General features: G+C 45.1%; 2 protein-coding genes across 4 annotated transcripts in view; one reads left to right on the top strand and one right to left on the bottom strand.

Annotated features, from left to right (window-relative positions):
• The window catches only part of LOC306913702 (GRB2-associated-binding protein 1-like), a 29,097-nt gene extending 8,363 nt beyond the window's left edge, over positions 1–20,734 (bottom strand). The window contains exons 1-8 of the mRNA XM_079490518.1: positions 20,422–20,734; positions 8,841–8,969; positions 6,568–6,733; positions 5,872–6,067; positions 4,744–5,411; positions 3,601–3,677; positions 931–1,052; positions 1–295 (exon numbers count right to left, since the gene is read on the bottom strand). The exon at positions 1–295 is cut by the window's left edge and continues 7 nt beyond it. Of these exons, the coding sequence (XP_079346644.1) occupies positions 1–295; positions 931–1,052; positions 3,601–3,677; positions 4,744–5,411; positions 5,872–6,067; positions 6,568–6,733; positions 8,841–8,969; positions 20,422–20,496 (1,728 nt within the window). The 5' untranslated portion in view covers positions 20,497–20,734. The remainder of the gene's footprint in view (positions 296–930; positions 1,053–3,600; positions 3,678–4,743; positions 5,412–5,871; positions 6,068–6,567; positions 6,734–8,840; positions 8,970–20,421) is intronic.
• A 1,764-nt stretch (positions 20,735–22,498) lies between these two features.
• Positions 22,499–22,500, top strand: part of wdr55 (WD repeat domain 55) — an 11,187-nt gene continuing 11,185 nt past the window's right edge. For all 3 annotated transcript variants that reach the window (XR_013788702.1, XR_013788703.1, XM_079491654.1), the window contains exon 1: positions 22,499–22,500. This exon is cut by the window's right edge and continues 236 nt beyond it. The gene's annotated coding sequence lies outside the window, so the exon portion shown is untranslated.

Below are 22,500 nucleotides of genomic sequence, written 5' to 3'. Positions count from 1 at the left end.
TTGCGGCTTCAGGTTACGGTGGACGGGCGGGGGCTGGTGGTGGGGCGCTGGGGGCGGTGCCACCGGCATTGCCTCCCCACCAATAGGGTGGGGTCGTCTCCGGGGAGGCGGGGCGCGCAGGAGGCCCAGGGGGGAGGGACGGAAGCCCAGGTGAGCAGGGGGGGGCACCTGGCGACCCAGTGACGCCAGGTCAGACGGGGGAGGGGGATAGGGGAGCGGCGTCATGGAAACGTAGGCGGGGTCCTGGAGGGGCGGGGCGGTTATGGTCGCCGGGAGAGGGGGAGGAGGGGCTGACCTGGAAAGGAGACATTAAAATGGAAACTTCACCCTTTTTGCAATGTTAATGACATTTTTATTAGATTTAGAACACTTTCCTGGGGTTTTGTATGTGTGTAATATGTGGTTTTAGATATTTTAGATTTTAGCAGTGAGCCCGCAGTGTCTCTGATGTCATGGACACTGGGATCACTTCCTTCCTGGACTACAATTCCCATAATGCTTTGGTGCACTGCTCCTCCATGTGGATAGGGGGAGGGCTGTCTTGACAACATGGTAGTCCAGGAAGGAAGTGACATCAGAGACACTAGCTGGGCTCACTGCTAAAATCTAAAATATCTGAAACCATATATTACACACATAAAGACCCCCAGGAAAGTATTGCATTTACAGTACATTATTTTGTGCATTATGTACATTATGTCATGTGTAATTTGACAGCTTTGTTTGATGTGTGCAGTACAGAATATATTACCAATCAATGTTCTTTTCCTTTTTTTTTGTTTTACTGTGTGTGTGTATCCTGCTAGTGTGAGTGAGTGGAGAGGAATAAATCCATCGCTTGTGAGAAACTGTAAAAGGACTCCCAGTTGTCTGTCTGCCTATAGTTGAAAAGGGGGGAACGTTTTGACGAGGGCAGAATACCTTCCTTACCTGGTGTTTGTCCTCAGAGGGGGCTCTGTGGTGGCAGCGCTCATGGGGACGTAATTCTCATCAGCCTCAGCATCAGCATCCTCACTGCAAACACTGCCCAGAGGAAGCAGGCCCTTATTCATCTGACAGACAGAGAGACAGAGAGACAGAGAGACAGAGAGACAGAGAGAGAGAGAGACAGAGAGAGAGAGACAGAGAGAGAGACAGAGAGACACAGAGACAGAGACAGAGAGACAGACACAGAGAGACAGAGAGACAGAGAGACAGAGAGACAGAGAGAGAGAGAGACAGAGAGACACAGAGAGACAGAGAGAGAGAGAGAGAGAGAGACAGAGAGACACAGAGAGACAGAGAGAGAGAGAGACAGAGAGACAGAGAGACAGACACAGAGAGACAGAGAGACAGAGAGACAGAGAGAGACAGAGAGAGAGAGAGAGAGAGAGACAGAGAGAGAGAGAGAGAGAGAGACAGAGAGACACAGAGAGACAGAGAGAGAGACAGAGAGACCGAGAGAGAGAGAGAGAGAGAGAGACAGAGAGACACAGAGAGACAGAGAGAGAGACAGAGAGACACAGAGACAGACAGAGAGAGAGACAGAGAGACCGAGAGAGAGAGAGAGAGAGAGAGACAGAGAGACACAGAGAGACAGAGAGAGAGACAGAGAGACACAGAGACAGACAGAGAGAGAGACAGAGAGACCGAGAGAGAGAGAGAGAGAGAGAGACAGAGAGACACAGAGAGACAGAGAGAGAGACAGAGAGACACAGAGACAGACAGAGAGAGAGACAGAGAGAGAGAGACAGAGAGAGAGACAGAGAGACACAGAGAGACAGAGAGAGAGACAGAGAGACACAGAGACAGACAGAGAGAGAGACAGAGAGACAGAGAGAGAGACAGACAGAGACAGATACAGAGAGACAGACACAGAGAGACACAGAGACAGAGGTGGAGAAAAAAGTGAATATTATCTGTGATATGACTGGAATGTGCTGATTTATTCTATTGCGCTTTATTCTGTTTTTTGATTGCATGCTGTCAGTGGGGAGTGTTGGCTGATGAATGAATATCAACATCCTAATACATCCTAATGTCAAATATGACAGGCAATTCCTGCTGTCAAAATATGACCCCCCAGTCAAAAAACACTTTGTTTGAAATAGACACTCATGCTTTCCAAGGTGTGATTTGGGGTCCTAAGGATGAATACAAAATGAATATCAACATCTTAAAACCAAAATGTTGAATAGGGCTTGCAAACCTCGCACCTTTGGTATGCAAATTCGGGGGGTGCGCCATTTTGGCTGTGATGAGTCACTACTATACCTGGCCAACGGATAGGCATACAGTGGTGGAAAAAGTACTCAATTGTTTTACTTAAGTAAAAGTACCAATACTGCAATTTAGAACTACTCCGTTACAAGTAAAAGTATGGAATTGAAAATGTACTTGAGTAAAAGTACAAAAGTATCGGCATCAAAATGTACTTAAAGTACTACAAGTAAAAGTAATCATATTGCTGGGCCAGCAGACCACCATGGCCCATCACCATTACTTTTTTTAACCGATATTGATAACATCCTGCTTCTCAAGACCGATACCGATAACTGATAATACATTCAAATATATATAAAAAATTATAAAGATATAGGCTATTTGTAAATGTATATTAATCTGTGTAGTATTAGCACACCTGAAGGTAACAAATACTAGTAGTGGGCAAAGATGGATTTAACATAGCTTTGACTTAACCAAATACAGTATATCATTATTCATTGTCATGACTATTAAAACAAAACCCAGAATAGTTCTGACTGAATGAACATATTTATTTTTTCAAGTCCTATGACACTGGTTTCCCCACAAGCAGGACTAAAAACCTATGGGTGCTTTGTCACTTGTCAAGAAAATAAAATGGACAATAAAAATATAGTATATCCTACCCTAATAATACTAGGGACTTTCTGAGAAGGGCACTTCTCATTGAGGTTTTTACACACTAAAAACACGAGTGTTCATTTAACTCTGACTCAGTGTTAAATTAACTACTGAGGTTACTGAGAGTGTACGGGAGAGGTGCGCGAACGCATCCGCAATGTATTGTGGTGACTAGCTGTTGTAAATCACAGATGAAGAGACTCTCCGAATCAAATCTCCGCTTTGAAATTGTTTTTACGAAATAATTACTTTATGACTCTCATCTTTAAGAGTCTCAGTCACTCGATCTGTCCCAGACTAGTCGCTGCCTCAGAAGCACAAAGCTAACGCATGAAGCTTAGCTAACAGGCAACATTGCCTGGATCATGGAATGCCTTCAGAGTAAAATCAACAGCCAACGCATCGATTATGTCACATCACCACATCGATGCAGAATCGCACCCCCCGAATTTGCATACCAAAGGTGTGAGGTTTGCAAGCCAGGTTTGAGCTCACATGCCCTTTTGATGTAAATCAAAAGGTCATGTGTCCTCTCTGGGGGGGGGGGGGGGGGGGGTACTACCTGTCGTCTCTACTGTGTTTGTATGTAAGACCATTATGTGTCTACATTATATGTAGTAGGCTAGAGAGTATGTTTCTACTGTGTGTGTGTGTGTGTGTGTGTGTGTGTGTGTGTGTGTGTGTGTGTGTGTGTGTGTGTGTGTGTGTGTGTGTTTTTATGCTGCATGAACTTACAAAGTATTTGTTGAAGCAGTCGCTGAATTCAAACAAGTTGCTTCTGTCTGACTTGGGAACGGAGTAACACTCGCCATCTAGACACACACACACACACACACACACACACACACACACACACACACACACACACACACACACACACACACACACACACACACACACACACACACACACACACACACACACACACACACACACACACACACACACACACACACACACACAGTGGAGGTAAATGGTGGAACTTGGACCACCCGAACTCACCCATTGACCACATGTAATTATACCATGTTGAGAAACAGTGCTCAGGCCGTAGAGCGGCCACTTGGTAACCGGAAGGTTCCTAGTTCGATTCCGGGCTCTCCCAGAGTTAGTGCCGAAGTGTCCTTGAGCAAGACGCTGAACCCCTAATTGCCCCTAATTGAATGTATAGTATCTCGAGACAGACTGTTGACTCACGTCAAGGGAAAGGGGGGTGCAGTTTTCCTTTTCTTTTGCAGATGGGTTAGTTCCCAGATTGGGTTGAATGTAATGCACAATCCTACTATAAATGCGCCACCTACGTCCTAATGCACGTAACTCGAGAACCGTTTGACCCACCGACTCGACACACGCGTTCCACACCCCCGCAGGGAGTGCAGTGCCAGGTATCGAGTCGGTCGGACCCACGGTTCTCCAGAACCACCACAAAAGGCTCTGGTCAGGCTCTGCCAGTGGGGCCTAATGAGGCCAACTCCTTTCACCTGGGCCAGGCTCTGCCAGTGGGCCTAATGAGGCCAACTCCTTTCACCTGTGCAATTTCCAGCCTCTGCCTCAGCCAATTGAGTCTCAACCAATCAGGATCTGCCAGTGGGCCGAATTGATTGCCAAGTTGGCAAGTACACTTTTCACAGTCAGTTTGCAGTCTTCACACACAGGCACACAGACAGATCTCCATGTGGGGCACCGGCTGACAGTTAAAACGGGTGATATGACAACGTATATCATTAGGTTCCCAAGTTGCATCGTTCCCAAGTAGGCCGGTGGCCGACTGCGACGGGCACGTACAGGTCTAGTCTATGTAAAGCGTTTACAAATGCACAATTTACTATTTATTTACCATATTACCAAGTATGTGGGTCTGATTCCTCGTCAGCTCACCTGAACACGTGGACGACGTGGGGACAGCTTTTAGACTCTCTCCTCCTGTCTCGTCCCTCTCTCTCTCTCCTCGTCCTCCTCGTCCTCCAGATGTCCTCTCTGGCTCCGAGCGGGCGGCCGGCGCCGTGTCCGAGGTCTCTCCCTTGGCTCTGGCTGCGGGTTTGGGCGGTCGCGGTGGGGGCGCCGGCGGTGCCTCTTGGCTCGTGGGCTCCGTGTCCGAGTGGATGGCGAGCGGGCGGGGCGCGCAGCCAGAACGGGGAACGTTGCCGTTGTTGGTGTTGGCGTATGTGTGTGTGTCGGCCTGTACGTTGTTGTGCACAACGTCGTCGTCAGCGAGCGAGATGGCCACGGGCTGCGCCGACGAGAAGTCCAGGGAGAGTTTCCTGGGGTGAGGAGACGAGGGAAGGACCGGGCGAGGAGGAGGACGGGAGGCGAGGAGGAGGTGAGGTGATGCCGCCGCGCCTTCCACACTTTTGCCGCCGAGGTCGTCGCATTTGGCGGCGGAGTCAGACGATTGGCTGCGGAGGTTGGTTGCCGCGGCGACGACGGTCCAGGGGGCGGAGCCGGTGCAGCAGGATGGAGGAGGGGCAGCGCCACCGTTGGGGAGGGAGGGGGAGGGGGAGGAGGAAGAGGAGGAGTTGGTGTTGTCTGAGGAGACGAGAGGGGGTCTGGGGAGAGAGAGAGAGAGAGGGGGAGAGAGGGAGAGGGGGAGAGCTTGTAGTTCTGATATTTTCAAATGGCTGAAATGTATAGGGCTAAAGTGGTTTAGTGTATCTTTTGTAATAATAATCAATCTACAATAACTATAGTAACTAAAGTTTTCAAATAAATGGTGGTGGAGTATAAGTAAAACTATACTCGGGTAAAGTAGAAATACCTCAAAATGGTACTTAAGTACAGTACCTAAGTAAATGTACTTAGTAACGTTCCACCACTGTTTGTATACTGTAATATTGCACTGAAATTCCAGTTATTTTTCCCCCCAAATCATTACAAACAAGCAGTGACAATAGCTGATATTACTCTATGAGCTATTACTACAGACAAGCAAATGTTTTTTTTTTACTGTCCACCACTGTGTGTGCGTGCGGCGTGCACGTGCGTGCGTGCGTGCGTGCGTGCGTATACCTGTGGCTCTGACATTGATCCAACCAGAGATAGTCCTCTTCAATATTCCTGTTGACCTCCAGGTGGCGCACACTCACCGGGTCATAAGGGGGCGGGACCGAGTTCATTAACGTTACTGTAGCGCTGGGGGTGTGGCCACTGGTGGTTGCCGTGGTGACAGAAGAGGGGGTGGAGTCAGGGCGGGGCCTTTCATTAACTGTAGAAAAAAACAAAAACATCCTTTTGGTTTTCAACCTTTTCCATATGAAGGCCCATTATTTACTCAACGCTGATCATTGTCTACATTCTAATTGTGTCGACATCTTGTAGTAGTTAAAGATCTTTAAGGGTCCATTTGGTTACCAACTCTCCATCATTTAGCTGGATCACAAGGACCACTGGTAAACCACTGCTTTAGACAATGAGAAATATCTATGATGGATGTTTGGGAATTTAATTTGGCCAACCAGAGAAATCAACCAGAGAATACATCCCTCCCTCCTTCCAATAATCAATCTATCCATCTATCTATCTATCTATCCCTCCCTCCCTCCCTCCCTCCCTCCCTCCCTCCCTCCCTCCCTCCCTCCCTCCTTCCCTCTCTCTCTCCCTCCCTCCCTCCCTCCCTCCCTCCCTCCCTCCTTCCCTCTCTCTCTCCCTCCCTCCCTCCCTCCCTCCCTCTCTCTCTCTCTCCCTCCCTCCCTCCCTCCCTCCTACCCTGGTCTGTGGGGTTGAATCCACAGAGCTGGCAGATGGAGGACACCCATCTGTCCATGTCCTCCTGGCTGTCCGCCACCAGGTACCACACCCTGTCCTCTGTCTTCAGGTCGAACACAAAGCTACAGGCCACGTCCTGCTTGGTGAAGGACAGACCCGCGTCTACCTGGAGAGAGAGAGACACACACAGAGAGAGAGAGAGAGAGAGAGAGAGAGAGACACACACACACACACACACACACACACACACACACACACACACACACACACACACACACACACACACACACACACACACACACACACACACACACACACACACACACACACACACACACAGAGAGAGAGAGAGACACACACACACACACACACACACACACACACAGAGAGAGAGACACACACACAGAGAGAGAGAGAGAGAGAGAGAGAGAGAGAGAGAGAGAGACACACACACACACAGAGAGAGAGAGAGAGAGAGAGAGAGAGAGAGAGAGAGAGAGAGAGAGAGAGAGAGAGAGAGAGAGACACACACACAGAGAGAGAGAGAGAGACACACACACAGAGAGAGAGAGAGAGAGAGAGAGAGAGAGTATAAAGCTAACGTATTCTATATATGTATATTGTACAACTATCTCTGACTGAAAATGCACAATCTTTTTTATAGTTTCACAAGATAGTATTGTCCAAAGTGCTAATATAACACAGCTCTGTTTACACCTTTATTTAATTCCTATTCATATCCAATATTTATTTGTAAATACATTGTTCTATTTTGATTGTCTTGTTCCACTTCTGCTTTGGCAAACGTATGTTTTCTCATGCCAATAAAGCTCCTTTGAATTGAATTGAATTGACAGACAGACAGACAGACAGACAGACAGACAGACAGACAGACAGACAGACAGACAGACAGACAGACATAGGGAGGATACCTTACACCTGGCACAAAATGGCGCAACGCACAGCACAAGTTTAATTACTAGTGTACAATCAATGCGGTTTTGCGGTTATGCCCTAGACCACGTTGCACCCACGTTGTGTACTAAGTACCAAAAGTACTTATATGTTGCACCCATCTGTGCTCCCATGGGCGTGGTTGTGTCTTTGAACCTTGTGCCTTATATTTTGGGGCCACATTATGCGACATGCTAGAGCTTTAAGCAACTAGTCGACTATTCAACTAGTCGACTAGTAAATCCACTAGTCCACCTTGTTGGTACTACTTGACTAGTTGATAAGACATTTTTTCCCCCGTTTTTGTAGGCCTCAAGATACGCTACATTATAGTCACCAATGTACACCGTTTTTAAATGTACAACTATTATTAAAAAAATAATAGGTAGGCCTAGTTAAACAACTAGTCAAGTAGTAAACTAGGCAACTAGTCAAGTGAAAGCCCACCGCATGCAGTCTAACTGGCCAAATTTGCATTGATTTCTCAACCTTTTTTCTATACAGAAAATAGCAGATCTACAAGCTGCCCAAAATGTTGAAGTGGTTAGTGTATGTTTTGAAATAATAATCAAAATGTACAAAGTAACTAAAGTTACTACTAGTAAAAGAACAATATTTGCCTCTGAGAGTCTGAGATGTAGTGGAGTAGAAGTAAAAGTGCTGCAAATTGTCTGCAGCCCTAAAGTCACAACTGCTGCAACAACTGAACAACCACTTCAGAAACGTTATACATCCACGTATGATAGTATGATAACAGCATCCTAAGGTTAGCAAGGAATATCACCTCTAATACTAAGCATGTGTTGTATGGAGAATATAGGTTGCTACCTTCAGGAAGGAGATATGGTGTACCAGCATACAATAAGGTCAGACTAAAGAGGTCCTTCGTCCACCAGTCGACCTTGAGGCTTAATCAGGAGTTGTAGCAGCCACAGGGTAATCTAAGCGGTGGACATTGCTCTTGTCTTCATGTCTTTATGTATGTAAATTGTCTTGTTCTTTGTGTTATGTGTTTACATGTGTTCTGCATACTTGGCTGCTGGGTCGCAAGACACATTTCAGTGTGAACTTACAATAAAGTACTATATCATATCATATCATATCATATCAAATACTCCGGTAAAGTAAAAAAAAGTACAGTAGGTAGGTACACAGTACAGTAAGTGTACGACTGAATGAAGCTGTCCTCACCTGTTCACACAGGTCCAGGTTGATGGTCTTACCTGTTCACACAGGTCCAGGTTGATGGTCTTACCTGTTCACACAGGTCCAGGTTGATGGTCTTACCTGTTCACACAGGTCCAGGTTGATGGTCTTACCTGTTCACACAGGTCCAGGTTGATGGTCTTGATGGGTTTCTTGGCCTGGTGGTGTTTGTAATACTGAAGGACGTCTGGGTCTCCCGTCATCCTGCAACTGCGCAACACGAACCACCGCCTCTTCCACGCCTAGACACGCACGCACGCACGCACGCACGCACACACACACACACACACACACACACACACACACACACACACACACACACACACACACACACACACACACACACACAAGGATATAATTAACTCCATGTTTGTGATTGTGAAAACAATTGCATAATGTGGGGTGTGGTAAACATTAACCTGACTTAACTATTTCCATCCATACATGTATTTCACTCTCTTTCTCTATACAGTATGCCTCTCACGCTCTCTTCTCTCTTTCTCTCTCTTTCTCTCTCTCTTTCTCTCTCTTTCTCTCTCTCTCTCGCACGCACGCACGCACGCACGCACGCACGCACGCACGCACGCACGCACGCACGCACGCACGCACTCACTCACTCACTCACTCACTCACTCACTCACTCTTTTTCTCTCTCTCTCGCTCTCTCTCTCTCTCTCTCTCTCTGGCCCTTTTTGAAACTAGCTCCTCGCCACTCGCCCTACAACACACTTGGTTTGAGCATAGATATATAAATAATAGAGACAGCACTGGGATTCCCCTCCCTATCTACAGTATATCTTTGCTCAAACCAAGTGTGTACGGCGAGTGGCGAGGAGCTATAGTTTCAAAAGGGGGGTCTCTCTCTCTCTCTCTCTCTCCCCAGGAAGTGTGTACAGGAAGAGGCAGTAGTGGAGCAGGAAGTGTTGGGAGCCGTGTGTTGCAGACTTTTGGACGGACAGACCTTAGAGAGTATATATGAATAGAGACGTCACCGGATTTCTCCTCCATCCACTTGCATTAAGGTGGATTTCTCCTCCATCCACTTGCATTAAGGTGGATTTCTCCTCCATCCACTTGCATTAAGGTGGATTTCTCCTCCATCCACTTGCATTAAGGTGGATTTCTCCTCCCATCCACTTGCATTAAGGTGGATTTCTCCTCCCATCCACTTGCATTAAGGTGGATTTCTCCTCCATCCACTTGCATTAAGGTGGATTTCTCCTCCCACCCACTTGCATTAAGGTGGATTTCTCCTCCCATCCACTTGCATTAAGGTGGATTTCTCCTCCATCCACTTGCATTAAGGTGGATTTCTCCTCCCATCCACTTGCATTAAGGTGGATTTCTCCTCCCATCCACTTGCATTAAGGTGGATTTCTCCTCCCATCCACTTGCATTAAGGTGGATTTCTCCTCCCATCCACTTGCATTAAGGTGGATTTCTCCTCCCATCCACTTGCATTAAGGTGGATTTCTCCTCCCATCCACTTGCATTAAGGTGGATTTCTCCTCCATCCACTTGCATTAAGGTGGATTTCTCCTCCCATCCACTTGCATTAAGGTGGATTTCTCCTCCCATCCACTTGCATTAAGGTGGATTTCTCCTCCCATCCACTTGCATTAAGGTGGATTTCTCCTCCCATCCACTTGCATTAAGGTGGATTTCTCCTCCCATCCACTTGCATTAAGGTGGATTTCTCCTCCATCCACTTGCATTAAGGTGGATTTCTCCTCCCATCCATTTGCATTAAGTTGCTCAAAAGCGCATGAGGCGATTCCGCTCCTCCTTCCGGGTAGGAACAGAGTGCATTCTGGGATGGATTTGCCCCAATAACATGAACGCGCTGCCGTTGACTATCATTGCACGCGTTCACGTATGAAACAGCGGCGTTCACGTGTCATCATGAACGTGCACAATGATAGTCAACAGACCAGCGCGTTCATGTGTTTGGGCCCACGCTGCAATATCAAATTTGGCCACTATGTCCATTTCACTTCAGGGTTTCCTCCGGGTGCCGTCTCTATTCATATATACTCTAAAGGACGGACGGACGGACGGACGGACTGACTGACTGGGTGCAAAACAGTCTCAGCCATGCCTTTCGGCCTAGCGGAAACGATTGATTGATTGATTGATTGATTGAACATTATTTTAACAGTATTATGCAGAACGAAACAAAAGCACAAGTCAATACAAAAACTGTTACTGCATGTAACATTGCACTTGTTTACAACAGGGTCCACCATTTTCAATTCATCATTCGACATTAGGGCTTTACCAATTTAATTAAGAGAGATGTGGTTTTTCAACGGCATCCATCAGTAGCTATTATTACCGTATGATTCTAATATGAACAAAGGCTCTATAAGTGCATTGTGCTGAATGCCTTGAATCATAATGACCAGTGAAACTAATTAACAGAGAGCCTGGCATTACGGGTGCTATAGCACCCTTTGTGCATTTACATTTATCAAGACATAATATATCATATTATTCAGATTTTACGGGGGGCCAGTTTCGAATTGCAGCCGTCCGTAGGTGGCGGTGCCCTTTGAGAGCTGTTCTGAAGCCATGCGGTGTACTGAATTACAAAGTCTTTATTATAAGTTCATTCATAAAACTGAAGAAAGAACATGGGTATAAGAGCAGAGAGGAATGGAGAAGTGACATCACTGAATAATGCTTTATAATGCCATGAAAGAAACCTTTGGAGTATAGCCCACTAATTAGCAATTACTTTGCATCATTGTATTTGAATATAGTGGAAGTATATATATATATAAGAATGAAATGGATATATTAGACCATGAGTTGTTGGAAGCAAAATGCAAGGCTTATTGCTGTCCTCTTCCTCTATGTCTCTACTACACACTATCCTGCTTGTCTCTTCCTCTGTATGGCTGGTTTCTGAAGAGTTCCCTCAAGACCACAATGCGGTGAGTCGCGCGATTAGATGTATTTACCTTTTCTTGAACATAATAATACTATACTAATACTAACAATAATCAAAAGAAATACCATAAATAAGTGAATGTTGTTTTGTAAATGTGTTGATGTTTTAACATAATGTGTAAAGAGAGAGAGATGTAAGAGAACATCTGTCCATTGCTTGGACAAGGTGGTGCCTGTTGTGTTACTTAAATAATAATTCGTTTATTTAAATATCGCAAACTGAAAGAAAACATAAAACTGAATATTAACCCATTTAGACCTGAGGACGATTCTACAAATGTCTTCTAAATCCTGACAAACCTATGTTTCTATGTCAGTGGTGCTCAACCTATTTCATGTCAAGGACCCCTAGAATCATAATGTATTTGGCCTCGGACCCCCATCTCAAAATATGTTGTTCCAGGGACCCCCCCAGAAGCAAAGATTTGAGTTAAAAACGTTCGCTATGAAAACATATATATTCAAAGATTTGCACCACATTTTCACGATTTTTTAAAAATAGCAGATCTATGAGCTTGTAGATCTGCTATTTTTCAATAGCTAAAGTATAACATAATGCTTGAAACACCAAAAGGGGTACCCATTTTGAATGTATTAAATGAAATAATCAGCAAACCGAATAAATTAAAATAAGAAATTAAGGGAATCAAACACAATTTAAGTAAAGTATGATCTCTTTCCCCCAGGATTTATTTAATGTCCAGAAGCAGCATTTTGTACAGTCTGGAGCATTAGAACAGACATTGAATGACAGTGTATGTGAATGATGGCTAATGGTAACATTTTTCCCATGTTAATAATAGTTTATTCCAGATGATCCTTTTGATCTGCAAATTAACTCCATCCCTTGGGACCAACCACAACCACAACCACAAGAAGACGGATCAGAGGAAGATGTCCACGGCAGACCAGATGAGGGACCTGTGTCCCACACCGCCCACGTCTGGCCTTGCTCCGTACTGGATTATATGAGACAACAACAGCCCAGGTTCAGGCCAAGGACAAAGAAAAGCATGAAATGTTACCGATAGTCCTTTGAATGGTGAAAGTATAGAAGTGCTACAAATTGTTATTTATTTTTTCTGAGGATTTTCTTTATACTGTTAGTTGTTAGGTAAAGCATTACTGTCCCAATCAGACTATAACGTTCATGTGAGGGTGTCATTCATCCATCCTGGCTTGAAATAACCTGAATATTATTATCGCTACTTGGAAGAGAAAGAACATCCGCACACTAGTTTCTAGAGCTCCGAGACTTACTTTATTTAGAGGCAACAAATTGCAACGTTTCGACCTACAAGGTCTTCACAAGGCAAATATTGATTACATTTACTCAATATTTGCCTGATGAAGACCTTGTAGGTCGAAACGTTGCAATGTGTTGCCTCTAAATAAAGTAAGTCTCAGAGCTCTACAAACTAGTGTGCTGGGATGTTATTTTTCTTCCTTGATGTTTGCCTTGATGCCTGACTTCCAGCACCTGGACTAAATATAGGCATTGAGATGTGCACAATCTTCTCTGTGAACTATTATCGCTACTTGCTAGTGCTACTTCATCCTGGCCTGATATTTATTCTAATGAATAGAGCGTGTTGTGACTATGACACAATAAGCTCCATGTGTATAAGCAGGGTCTGGTCTCTCGTTCGACAGAGGTTGTACTTTATTGTGACATCTTGTGTACATCTTGTAGTAGAGAACTACTTGACTACCAACCTGTATGTTTAAGATTGTCCCAGCATGAGTTATATATGTAATAAAATCTGATCTTAGAAATGAACCCATTTAGAGTTTAGACCTGAGCTTGATTCTATAAAATGTCTTCTAAATCATGACAGTTTTCTGAAAACCCCATGTTTCTATGTCAGTGGTGCTCAACTTTTTTGATGACAATGACCCCCAGAAGTATCTGTATTTGGCTGTGGACCACAATCTGAAAATATGTTGTTCCAGGCACCTCTCAGAAGCAAAGATTTGAGTTAAAAACGTTCACTCTGAAAGAATTCAAAGATTTGCGCCACATTTTCAATTTTTTTCAAAAATAGCAGACCTACAAGCTTGTAGATCTGCTATTTTTCAATAGCTAAAGTATAACATATGCTTAAAACGCCAAAAGGGGTTCCTGTCCAGAATGGGTTAAATCAATGAGTCTGTCAGTCTGTCAAATGTATTTGTAGTATAATCAAATACAAGCATTAAGTACTTGTTGAAAGTTGTGCAAATATGGCATGTGTCTGAAGACTTTCTTCAGCTAAATCAACGCCTTTCAGTAAATGTCATCCCCACTTGTTTTCCTTCAGTATATGTGGGGAAAGAATTTGGACAACTTAGCCAGTTACTGTAGAAAGTGCAAAGTTAAAGTAGTAAGTTGAACCTTTGTCAACTAACAACATCGTAAGTCGCCAAGGAATTAGGGTGCTAAAGAAAACAATATGTGCTGGCTGGAGAGATATCAAATAGACAAACCTGGCTAGTATAGGCCTACAGACTGTGAAAAAATGTGACATCAGGTACATTTGATTTGATTCCAACTCTATTGCAGTTAATAAAAATCCATAAACTAGAAACAGTGCTCCTCAGAGCACAGGTCTCCTGGTGGCGCTCTAACTAGGCCCATGTGTGAAGAATTTGGGGCAGAGGTCCAGCCTCTCACATCCAGGGAATGTGTGTGCCGTTTCGCTGCGATCAAGCCAATGGTACGGGAGATTAACTGATCACAGACGTCGGACACACACACACACACACACACACACACACACACACACACACACGCACATACGGACACATGGACGGACAGACAGGGTGCAAAGCAATGTATGTCTGTCTGCCTCTGTCTGTCTGTCTGTCTGTCTGTCTGTCTGTCTGTCTGTCTGTGTCTCTGTCTGTCTGTCTGTCTGTCTGTCTGTCTGTCTGTCTGTCTGTCTGTCTGTCTTTCTTTCTCCTATTCTACTTCTTCCCTTCGTTTTGTTTCCTCTCGTGACCTCTGAACTTGACAGGAAATGGTCACAATTGCTCTAAATTAACACTTCCTCAGTCCTGACTCCTGAGGAGAAACCAAAACAACAGCAGCTCCATGCTGAAGACGGAGAGAGAGTGTGTGTGTGTGTGTGTGTGTGTGTGTGTGTGTGTGTGTGTGTGTGTGTGTGTGTGTGTGTGTGTGTGTGTGTGTGTGTGTGTGTGTGTGTGTGTGATTGATAGAGTGTTAGTGTTATTTCAGTCCATCTCACTGGGATGTTCCAGAGAGAAGCGTCACTGGTCTATTGTTCCAATGTGTGTTTTCAATCTGCATGAAGCCTGTCTGTCTGTCTGTCTGTCTGTCTGTCTGTCTGTCTGCCTGTCTGTGCGTCTGTCTGTCTGTCTGCCTGTCTGTGCGTCTGTCTGTCTGTCTGTCTGTCTGTCTGTCTGTCTGTCTGTCTGTCAACAATAACAAAAAACAATTTCCTATTTTCTCCCCACCCCTGAGGAGAGGAGAGGAGAGGAGAGGAGAGGAGAGGAGAGGAAAGGAGAGGAGAAGAGAGGAGAGGAGAGGAGAAGAGAGGAGAGGAGAGGAGAGGAGAGGAGAAGAGAGGAGAGGAGAGGAGAGGAGAGGAGAGGAGAGGAGAGGAGAGGAGAGGAGAGGAGAGGAGAGGAGAGGAGAGATTGGCGGACAGGAAAGGAGGCGAGAGGGGAGAGAGAGCAAAAGATTAGCATAACTCACTAGTGAGGCATGAAAGGTATGCTGTGTGTGTGTGTGTGTGTGTGTGTGTGTGTGTGTGTGTGTGTGTGTGTGTGTGTGTGTGTGTGTGTGTGTGTGTGTGTGTGTGTGTGTGTGTGTGTGTGTGTGTGTGTGTGACGTGTGTGTGTGTGCGTGCGTGCGTGCGTGTGAGAGAGAGTGACGCAGGCTAAGCGTCTTACGGGAATGCACGTGAGTCCATGCAGTTCAACTAACAGCCTGGTGCGTTTGTGAACCCCACACAATGTGACATATTGAACACACTGGACTGCAACACACAGTGTGTAGCTAGGCTGCTCATACTCTGACACAAATGTAAACAGAAGCTTACAGTCTCGACGTTCATATGAAAGAGCATTCTTGTCCCATACAGAGACAAACAACATTGTCTGTCTGTCTGTCCTACTAAGGACAAACATTTTTGAAAGATGTCTGCCTATAATGAGATGCCCAAAATAGGGAAAATAGCGTGGGTTTTGTACATATTTTGACCAATGCAAAGTATTAGAAAGAGTTTGGTGGAATTTTGGTGGGGCAGTTCTTGTTTTCTTGTATTTGTTTTACTGAGAATAGGTGTTAGGTTTTGGCAATGTTTTACTGAGGTTAAGGTTATAGGAATAAACTTTGAAAGTAAGCGACAAATAGTTCTACATTCCAATAAGTAAAGTAAATAGCAGGGGTCTCCCTAAGAGCTATAGAGACACAGCTGTGTTTCTATAGCTCTTCCGTAAACAGAAAACCATCCAGACCTAACTTGGGTCTTCTGGGACAGGTATGCTTTCTGTCCCCGGAATCAGAACTAAACGTGGAGAAGCACTGTTCAGTGTTTTAAATGGTTTTTTTTTTGTGGCTTTCGCCTTTATTTTATATTTTTTTATGGAGGGACAGACAGTAGGCTGACAGGAAATGGGGAGAGAGATGGGGGGAAGACATGCAGTAAAGGCCGTCGGGATCGGGAGTCGAACTCGCGGCACACTGCCAGACTGGACTACCAGCCAAGGTGCCTGGACCACTGAGCCATGGCCCAGGCCTGTTCAGTGTTGTAATGCAGTGGTTCCCAAAGTGGGGTCCGGGGACCCCCAGGGGTCCTTGAGGGAGTTCCAGGGGGTCTCCAGCTAAATGATATTTAGGAACCAAATGGACCCTTTGGTTCCATTTGTACACTCAGAGTTAAATTAACTTTGATTTTACAATATAAATTGGGGTCACAGAGATAGAAATGGGGGACCGTAGCCAAATTCAGGTCAAACCTGGGGGTCCTTGAAATGAAAATGGTTGAAAATCACTGCTAGAACCGTGAAAATCTTCTCTTATGGGTCCTTGGCATATATATATTTTCAAATGGGGGTCCGTGGGCGAATGAGTGTCAATTTGGGGGTCCTTGACGTGAAAAGGTTTGGGAACCACTGTCAGTTCTTTTTAACTGTTTATTGTCTCCACCAGGCCGAAGGCATGGGGGGAGAGTATGTTTTGCACTCCGTCCGTCCGTCCGTCCGTCCGTCCGTCCGTCCGTCCGTCCGTTACCAGCTAATCTCCGGCACCGTTAACACGATCCATGCCAAATTTTTCACACACACTCCCTGGATGCCAACGATGAACCTCTGCCGACTCTGGAGGCCGACTTTTGTAAAACAATTTTTTTTGCTATTACTCCTCCAGATTTTGTCCAAAAATCCCGCAAATCGTTACACAGTATCTCTATAGTCATGTGCTCAAGACGGATCTGTCCGATATTTCATATTCCATCCTAATTGGCTAACATTGCCTTTCAAAGTTTGCAGGACTGGCCCGGTTTGAACAAAAAGCCTCACATCATGAACGCAGTTTCCTACTAGGCTGAGGAATATATCCCACCCTTTTCACATTGGCCTGTTATAGCGCCACCAACAGGTGGATTTTTACAAAACACTTTTTTGGAACAAAATGCCTCAAATCATCCAATTGCCATCAAAGGCACAAGAACAAATGGCACCCTTTTCACATTGGCCTGTTATAGCGCCACCAGGAGGCCACAACCTGACCTGCCCTGGCGGAGACCTGTGCCCCCCAGGGGCACTTTTTCTAGTTTAAATCTGTTCTTGTGCTGCACTGTAACTTTACACTCAATGTTTTATGTGAGGTTTATTTTCTATAATCTTAATTATTTAACATCTATGTTTAATTGCATTACAATCCTGTGCAGCTGCATTTTTTTTAATGATGTACATATACTCGTCAAAACAGACATGTGAATGTGAGGTATACGCAACGCAGCTACAGTATGCCTTCTGCTTCTTGTACATTTTGAAACTGCTACTTAACCCATTCTGGGCGGGAACCCCTTTTGGTGTTAGCATTATGTTATGCTTTAGCTATTGAAAAATAGCAGATCTACAAGCTCATAGCGCGCCACCGAGTGGCCACGACTGACATAGAAACATAGCTTTTTCAGAAAACTGTCAGGATGTAGAAGACAAGAGAATCTGGTCTCAGGTCAAAATGGGTTAAACATTATAAAACATATAGCCTATAGGCTAGTAAGGCTATACCAGTCCACTCCTAAGAGGTTTATCATATGCTGTTCTACCTGTATCTATTTCTATCGTACATCTACTATATCTACTGCCCTATACGAAGCCAAAGTACAGTACATAAGTGGTTCCCAAACTGTTCCGTGTCAAGGACCCCCAAATCAACATTTATTAGGCCACGGACCCCCCATTTGAAAACATATGCCAGTGACCCCGATAAGGGAGGATTCTTACGGCTCTAGCAGTGATTCCGAAACATATTCATTTCATGGAACCCCAAATTCACACGCATTATGCTACGGACCCCCGGTATTTCTATCTCTGGTACCCCGATTTATATTGTAAATTCACTGTTAATTTAACTCAGAGAGTGTACACATTGGTTCCATTTGTACACTCTCTGAGTTACAGACCCATAAGGGTCCATTTGGTTCCTTATATCTCTAATTGAGATAGGTACCCCGTGGAACTCCCTCAAGTACCCCTAGGGGTCCCCGGACCCCACTTTGGGAACCCGTGCAGTACATCTTTAGTTTTGACACACTGACTGTCTATCCCAGGGGTGGTGCAACTCTGACGATGACGAGGGCCACTATATTTCCACACTCACTCCAGAGGGGCCACAGTGCATATTACTGTCGTAGCAAAAATAGCCGATCTACAAGCTCAAATGCGATTGTGTGGAAATAATAAAAATGTCCCCCCACCATTCTGTGTTTCCTAGAACTGGAGGTCTGGGAGAAAAAAAATCACAACATTGTGAATCACATCTTGATGACATCATCAAGATGTGATTCACAATGTTAATGATGTGTGTGGCCCCCGGGGGCCGCCAGTACACCCTCTTTCTTGATTCTTTTGATTGTCTTTCATCGTGTGATTCTTTTTTCTTAATGCTGTTTATGTTTTGTGTAATGCTGCACTTTCCATCGCCTCGCTGTGTGTGTCTACACACAAATAAACATGCCTTAGGCGCGATTCATACTCCTATTTCAGAGCCGAATAAAAGTCGGTTCGGCTCTGTAGAGCCTACAATGTGACGTCATTTGAGGTTCGGGGGGGCGGGTACCGTCCTAAAGTCGGCTCTTCGGTACTAGTGAAAATTTCTGACGAGCCGGAATCATTTCGGCACGCAAGCACGGGAGCAGGCGCTAGTCCGAGGTGCGGACGCATGTCGAACCAATGCTCCGTCGGACCATAGTATGCCTCCCAAGCACTCCCGTATGAATCGGCCCTTACTCATGCTTGGCCTAACATGGCCCAAACAGAGAGCTACCACGATACTACCAGTAAAGTGCCTCAGGAAATGAGTCACTGTGTACATAGTTATATACACGCTGGTACTTATTGACAATACAGGACAGGGTTATTTCATGTTCAACTGTGAAGTGCCCTGGCCAGACACGTGCACGCGCGCACAGTACGCACACCACACACGCACACAGTACGCACACACGCATGCACGCACGCACACACACGCACACACGCAATCCACGCACACACGCACGCACACACAGAGAGAGAGAGAGAGGGAGTGTGTCTATAGGTTTGACATAAAGGTCACAGCCAGGTTAACAAACATTAACAACCCTTAATTGTCAAGGTGCCCTTGAAGACGTCACACAGACCAGTAGGCTGTTCTTCCAGAGAATACTGGGCACCTTTTTTCAGAATATGGTCACTTGAGATAATTTGCTGTGGGAAGAGCACAACTGCCCATGGTCACCCAGACCTACTACAGATAAATGGTAAATGGTGCATTTATATAGCGGCGCTTTACATAGATTGTGCATTAAATCCCCCCTATTCACAGTACACACATTCACACACCGATGGCAGCGGAAACCATGCAAGGCACCAACCAGCACATCAGGAGCAATTAGGGGTTCAGTGTCTTGCTCAAGGACACTTTGACACTAACTCTGGGGGAGCCCACAGGGATCGAACTGGCAACCTTGCGGACGGTTCCCATCCAGCCACTCTACCCCTGAGCCACTGCCAATTTCCAATACTCTTACTTCTACTCCACTAGGCTACATCTCCGAAGCAAATATAGTACATTTACTACACTACAATTATTTTATAACTTTAGTTACTATAGTTACTTTGTAGATTTAGATTAGTATTACAAAACAGCCCTATACAGACCTATACATTCCGGCCATTGGAACCAGCTCACAATGTGTTGCGATGCAACGCATCACACACTGTGAGCTTGTAGATCTGCTATTTCGAAAAGATTTGTATACATTTTTTATACATTTGAAAACTTGTGAAATGGGAAATTCTGCATAATGAGTATAGGCCTACTTTCTATACTTTTTGGTAGCCTACTTTAAGCTCATTTTGATACCAAAACCTTTGTACTGAAGTGTTTAATTCCGGACATATAACAGATTCATTACTGTAGTACAGTATACACACGGGTTGCTTGTTAAATGAAGAGGTTAATTAGGCCTAGATACTCACATGTCGTCGTAACTTGTTAAATGAAGAGGTTAATTAGGCCTAGATACTCACATGTCGTCGTAACTTCTTCTCAGGTGGAGATTTTCGGAGCCAGCCCTCACACACCACCTCCCCAGAGCCGCTCATGACGCTCCCAGCCCCGCTAGATCGATCCGCTCTTAACGGTATGGTATTGCTTAACGGACCGACCTTATAGGCCTATAGTCACCTCACAGTCTATACCGATCGATCACTGATTGAACAGGCTATATAATCCATCGATCCGCTATACGGAGAGATGGAGCTCGAGCCGTTAGCCGCTTATTACAACTTTTCTTTGGCACACCACAGTACGGTCCACACGGTGACCACGCACGCACGCACGCACGCAGTAAGTTTCTCCTCTTTGGCCAGTCCCCCCACCCCCCTCTCTCTCTCCCTCTCTCTCTCTCTCTCTCTCTCTCTCTCTCTCTCTCTCTGTGTGTCTCTCTCTCTGTGTCTCTCTCTGTTGACAGCTCTGTTGACTATAGGCTACTGTCTAGTAGTGTCTCTAGTCGCCACAGTTTGCATTTCTTCCTTCCTTTCCTCTCCTTCTCTCTCCTCCCGTTCTCTCTCTCTCTCGGTCCTCTTTCTTCCTGCCTCTCCAGTTTCCTTCCCAGATGAGTAAGGCTGGGACCGAGGCTAGTTTCCGCCCCTCTGCTCTGCTCTGCCCAACTTCTGCACCAGGAATCCCTGTAACGTTTTTAATGCAACATTGTCTCCACCAGGCCGAAGGCATGGGGAGGGGAGAGAGACGGAGTATGTTTTGCACTTTTGATGAATTGAAAATGGTGGGTAAACAAGTGTAATGCTTAATTTATGGTGTCGTCCACTCACAGTTAACAGATTTTTTGTATTGAGTTGTAGGCCTTCCTTAAAGTTGAAATGTACTGTAATTCTGCAAACTGTTAATCAATCAATCAATCAATCAATCAAAAACTGTACACACACACACACACACACACGCACGCACGCACGCACACACACACACACACACACACACACACACACACACACACACACACACACACACACACACACACACACACACACACACTCACACTCACACACACACATACATACGTGTCCGTCCTTCGCATTGCCTGCTGCCTCATGCCAGCCAAACTCTGCAGTACTTACAGCTGAGTAACCTCTGCCCCAAATTCTTCAGAACGGCCTGTTGTTATGACGCCACCATGAGGCCGATTTTTGCTAATTTCACTATAACAGGTCAATTCCTGTTTTTGAGTCTGTGTAAACACAAACATTGAAGACATTAAAAGCTATTAAAAGCTCTAGTCCATAATGGACCAGAGGTCTGTCTGTCTGTGTTCTCATCTGCATTGATGAGACTCATCAATACCTAGTAGATGTAGCTCTGGTCCATAGCCTTGAGGACTTATTAAGGAGAAGTCCTAGATCTGTGTGCACTTTTCACTTAATGTAAAGCACACTGTGTCTGTAGTCTGTATTGGATTCATGTTAACCTGACTTAACTCCGCCAGATGGAGGCAGCATTGATTGATTGAAGGCAGCGGTGGCCGAACGGATTGCGGAGCGGTCTTGATACCGAAAGGTCGCCAGTTCGAATCAGCGGTCCGACACGTTAAAATTACCACCGCTCAAGTGCCCTTGAACAAGGCATTGAACCACTACGATGAAATGTTCTATGAGCAGGGCCTGGCTGGAAACAAGTTATTGAGCTTAGCCCAGATACCCTGCGTAAATATAGTAATCATTTCATTTCATTTCATTTCAAGGCTGAGTTGACATTGTTAATGATCATATTAAACAACGCTGTGCTGCCCTCTACCGAATCTTATAGGCTATTACGAGATTTGTTGTTTACCATAAGCAGCCAAAAACCTTATTGTTGATCATTTTAAAATGAAACAAAGACATGCACAGGATGTAAATATAAATAGTAGCTGACATGGCTATACATACTAATACATGTTTACAATATTCTATATAAAAATAGGGCCTACAAAAACAACAACAACAACAACAACAACTTTTTATTTCATGTCAACCGATTTAGTAAATTTCACACTATAAAAGGAATTTATGCCACCTAAAATGTATTACACTCTGTGGTCCGCTAGGCGGCGG

This window comes from Electrona antarctica, assembly GCF_951216825.1.
Source record: "Electrona antarctica genome assembly, chromosome: 21".
Taxonomy (NCBI): Eukaryota; Metazoa; Chordata; class Actinopteri; order Myctophiformes; family Myctophidae; genus Electrona; species Electrona antarctica.
This window is presented reverse-complemented; position numbering and strand designations above follow the sequence as displayed.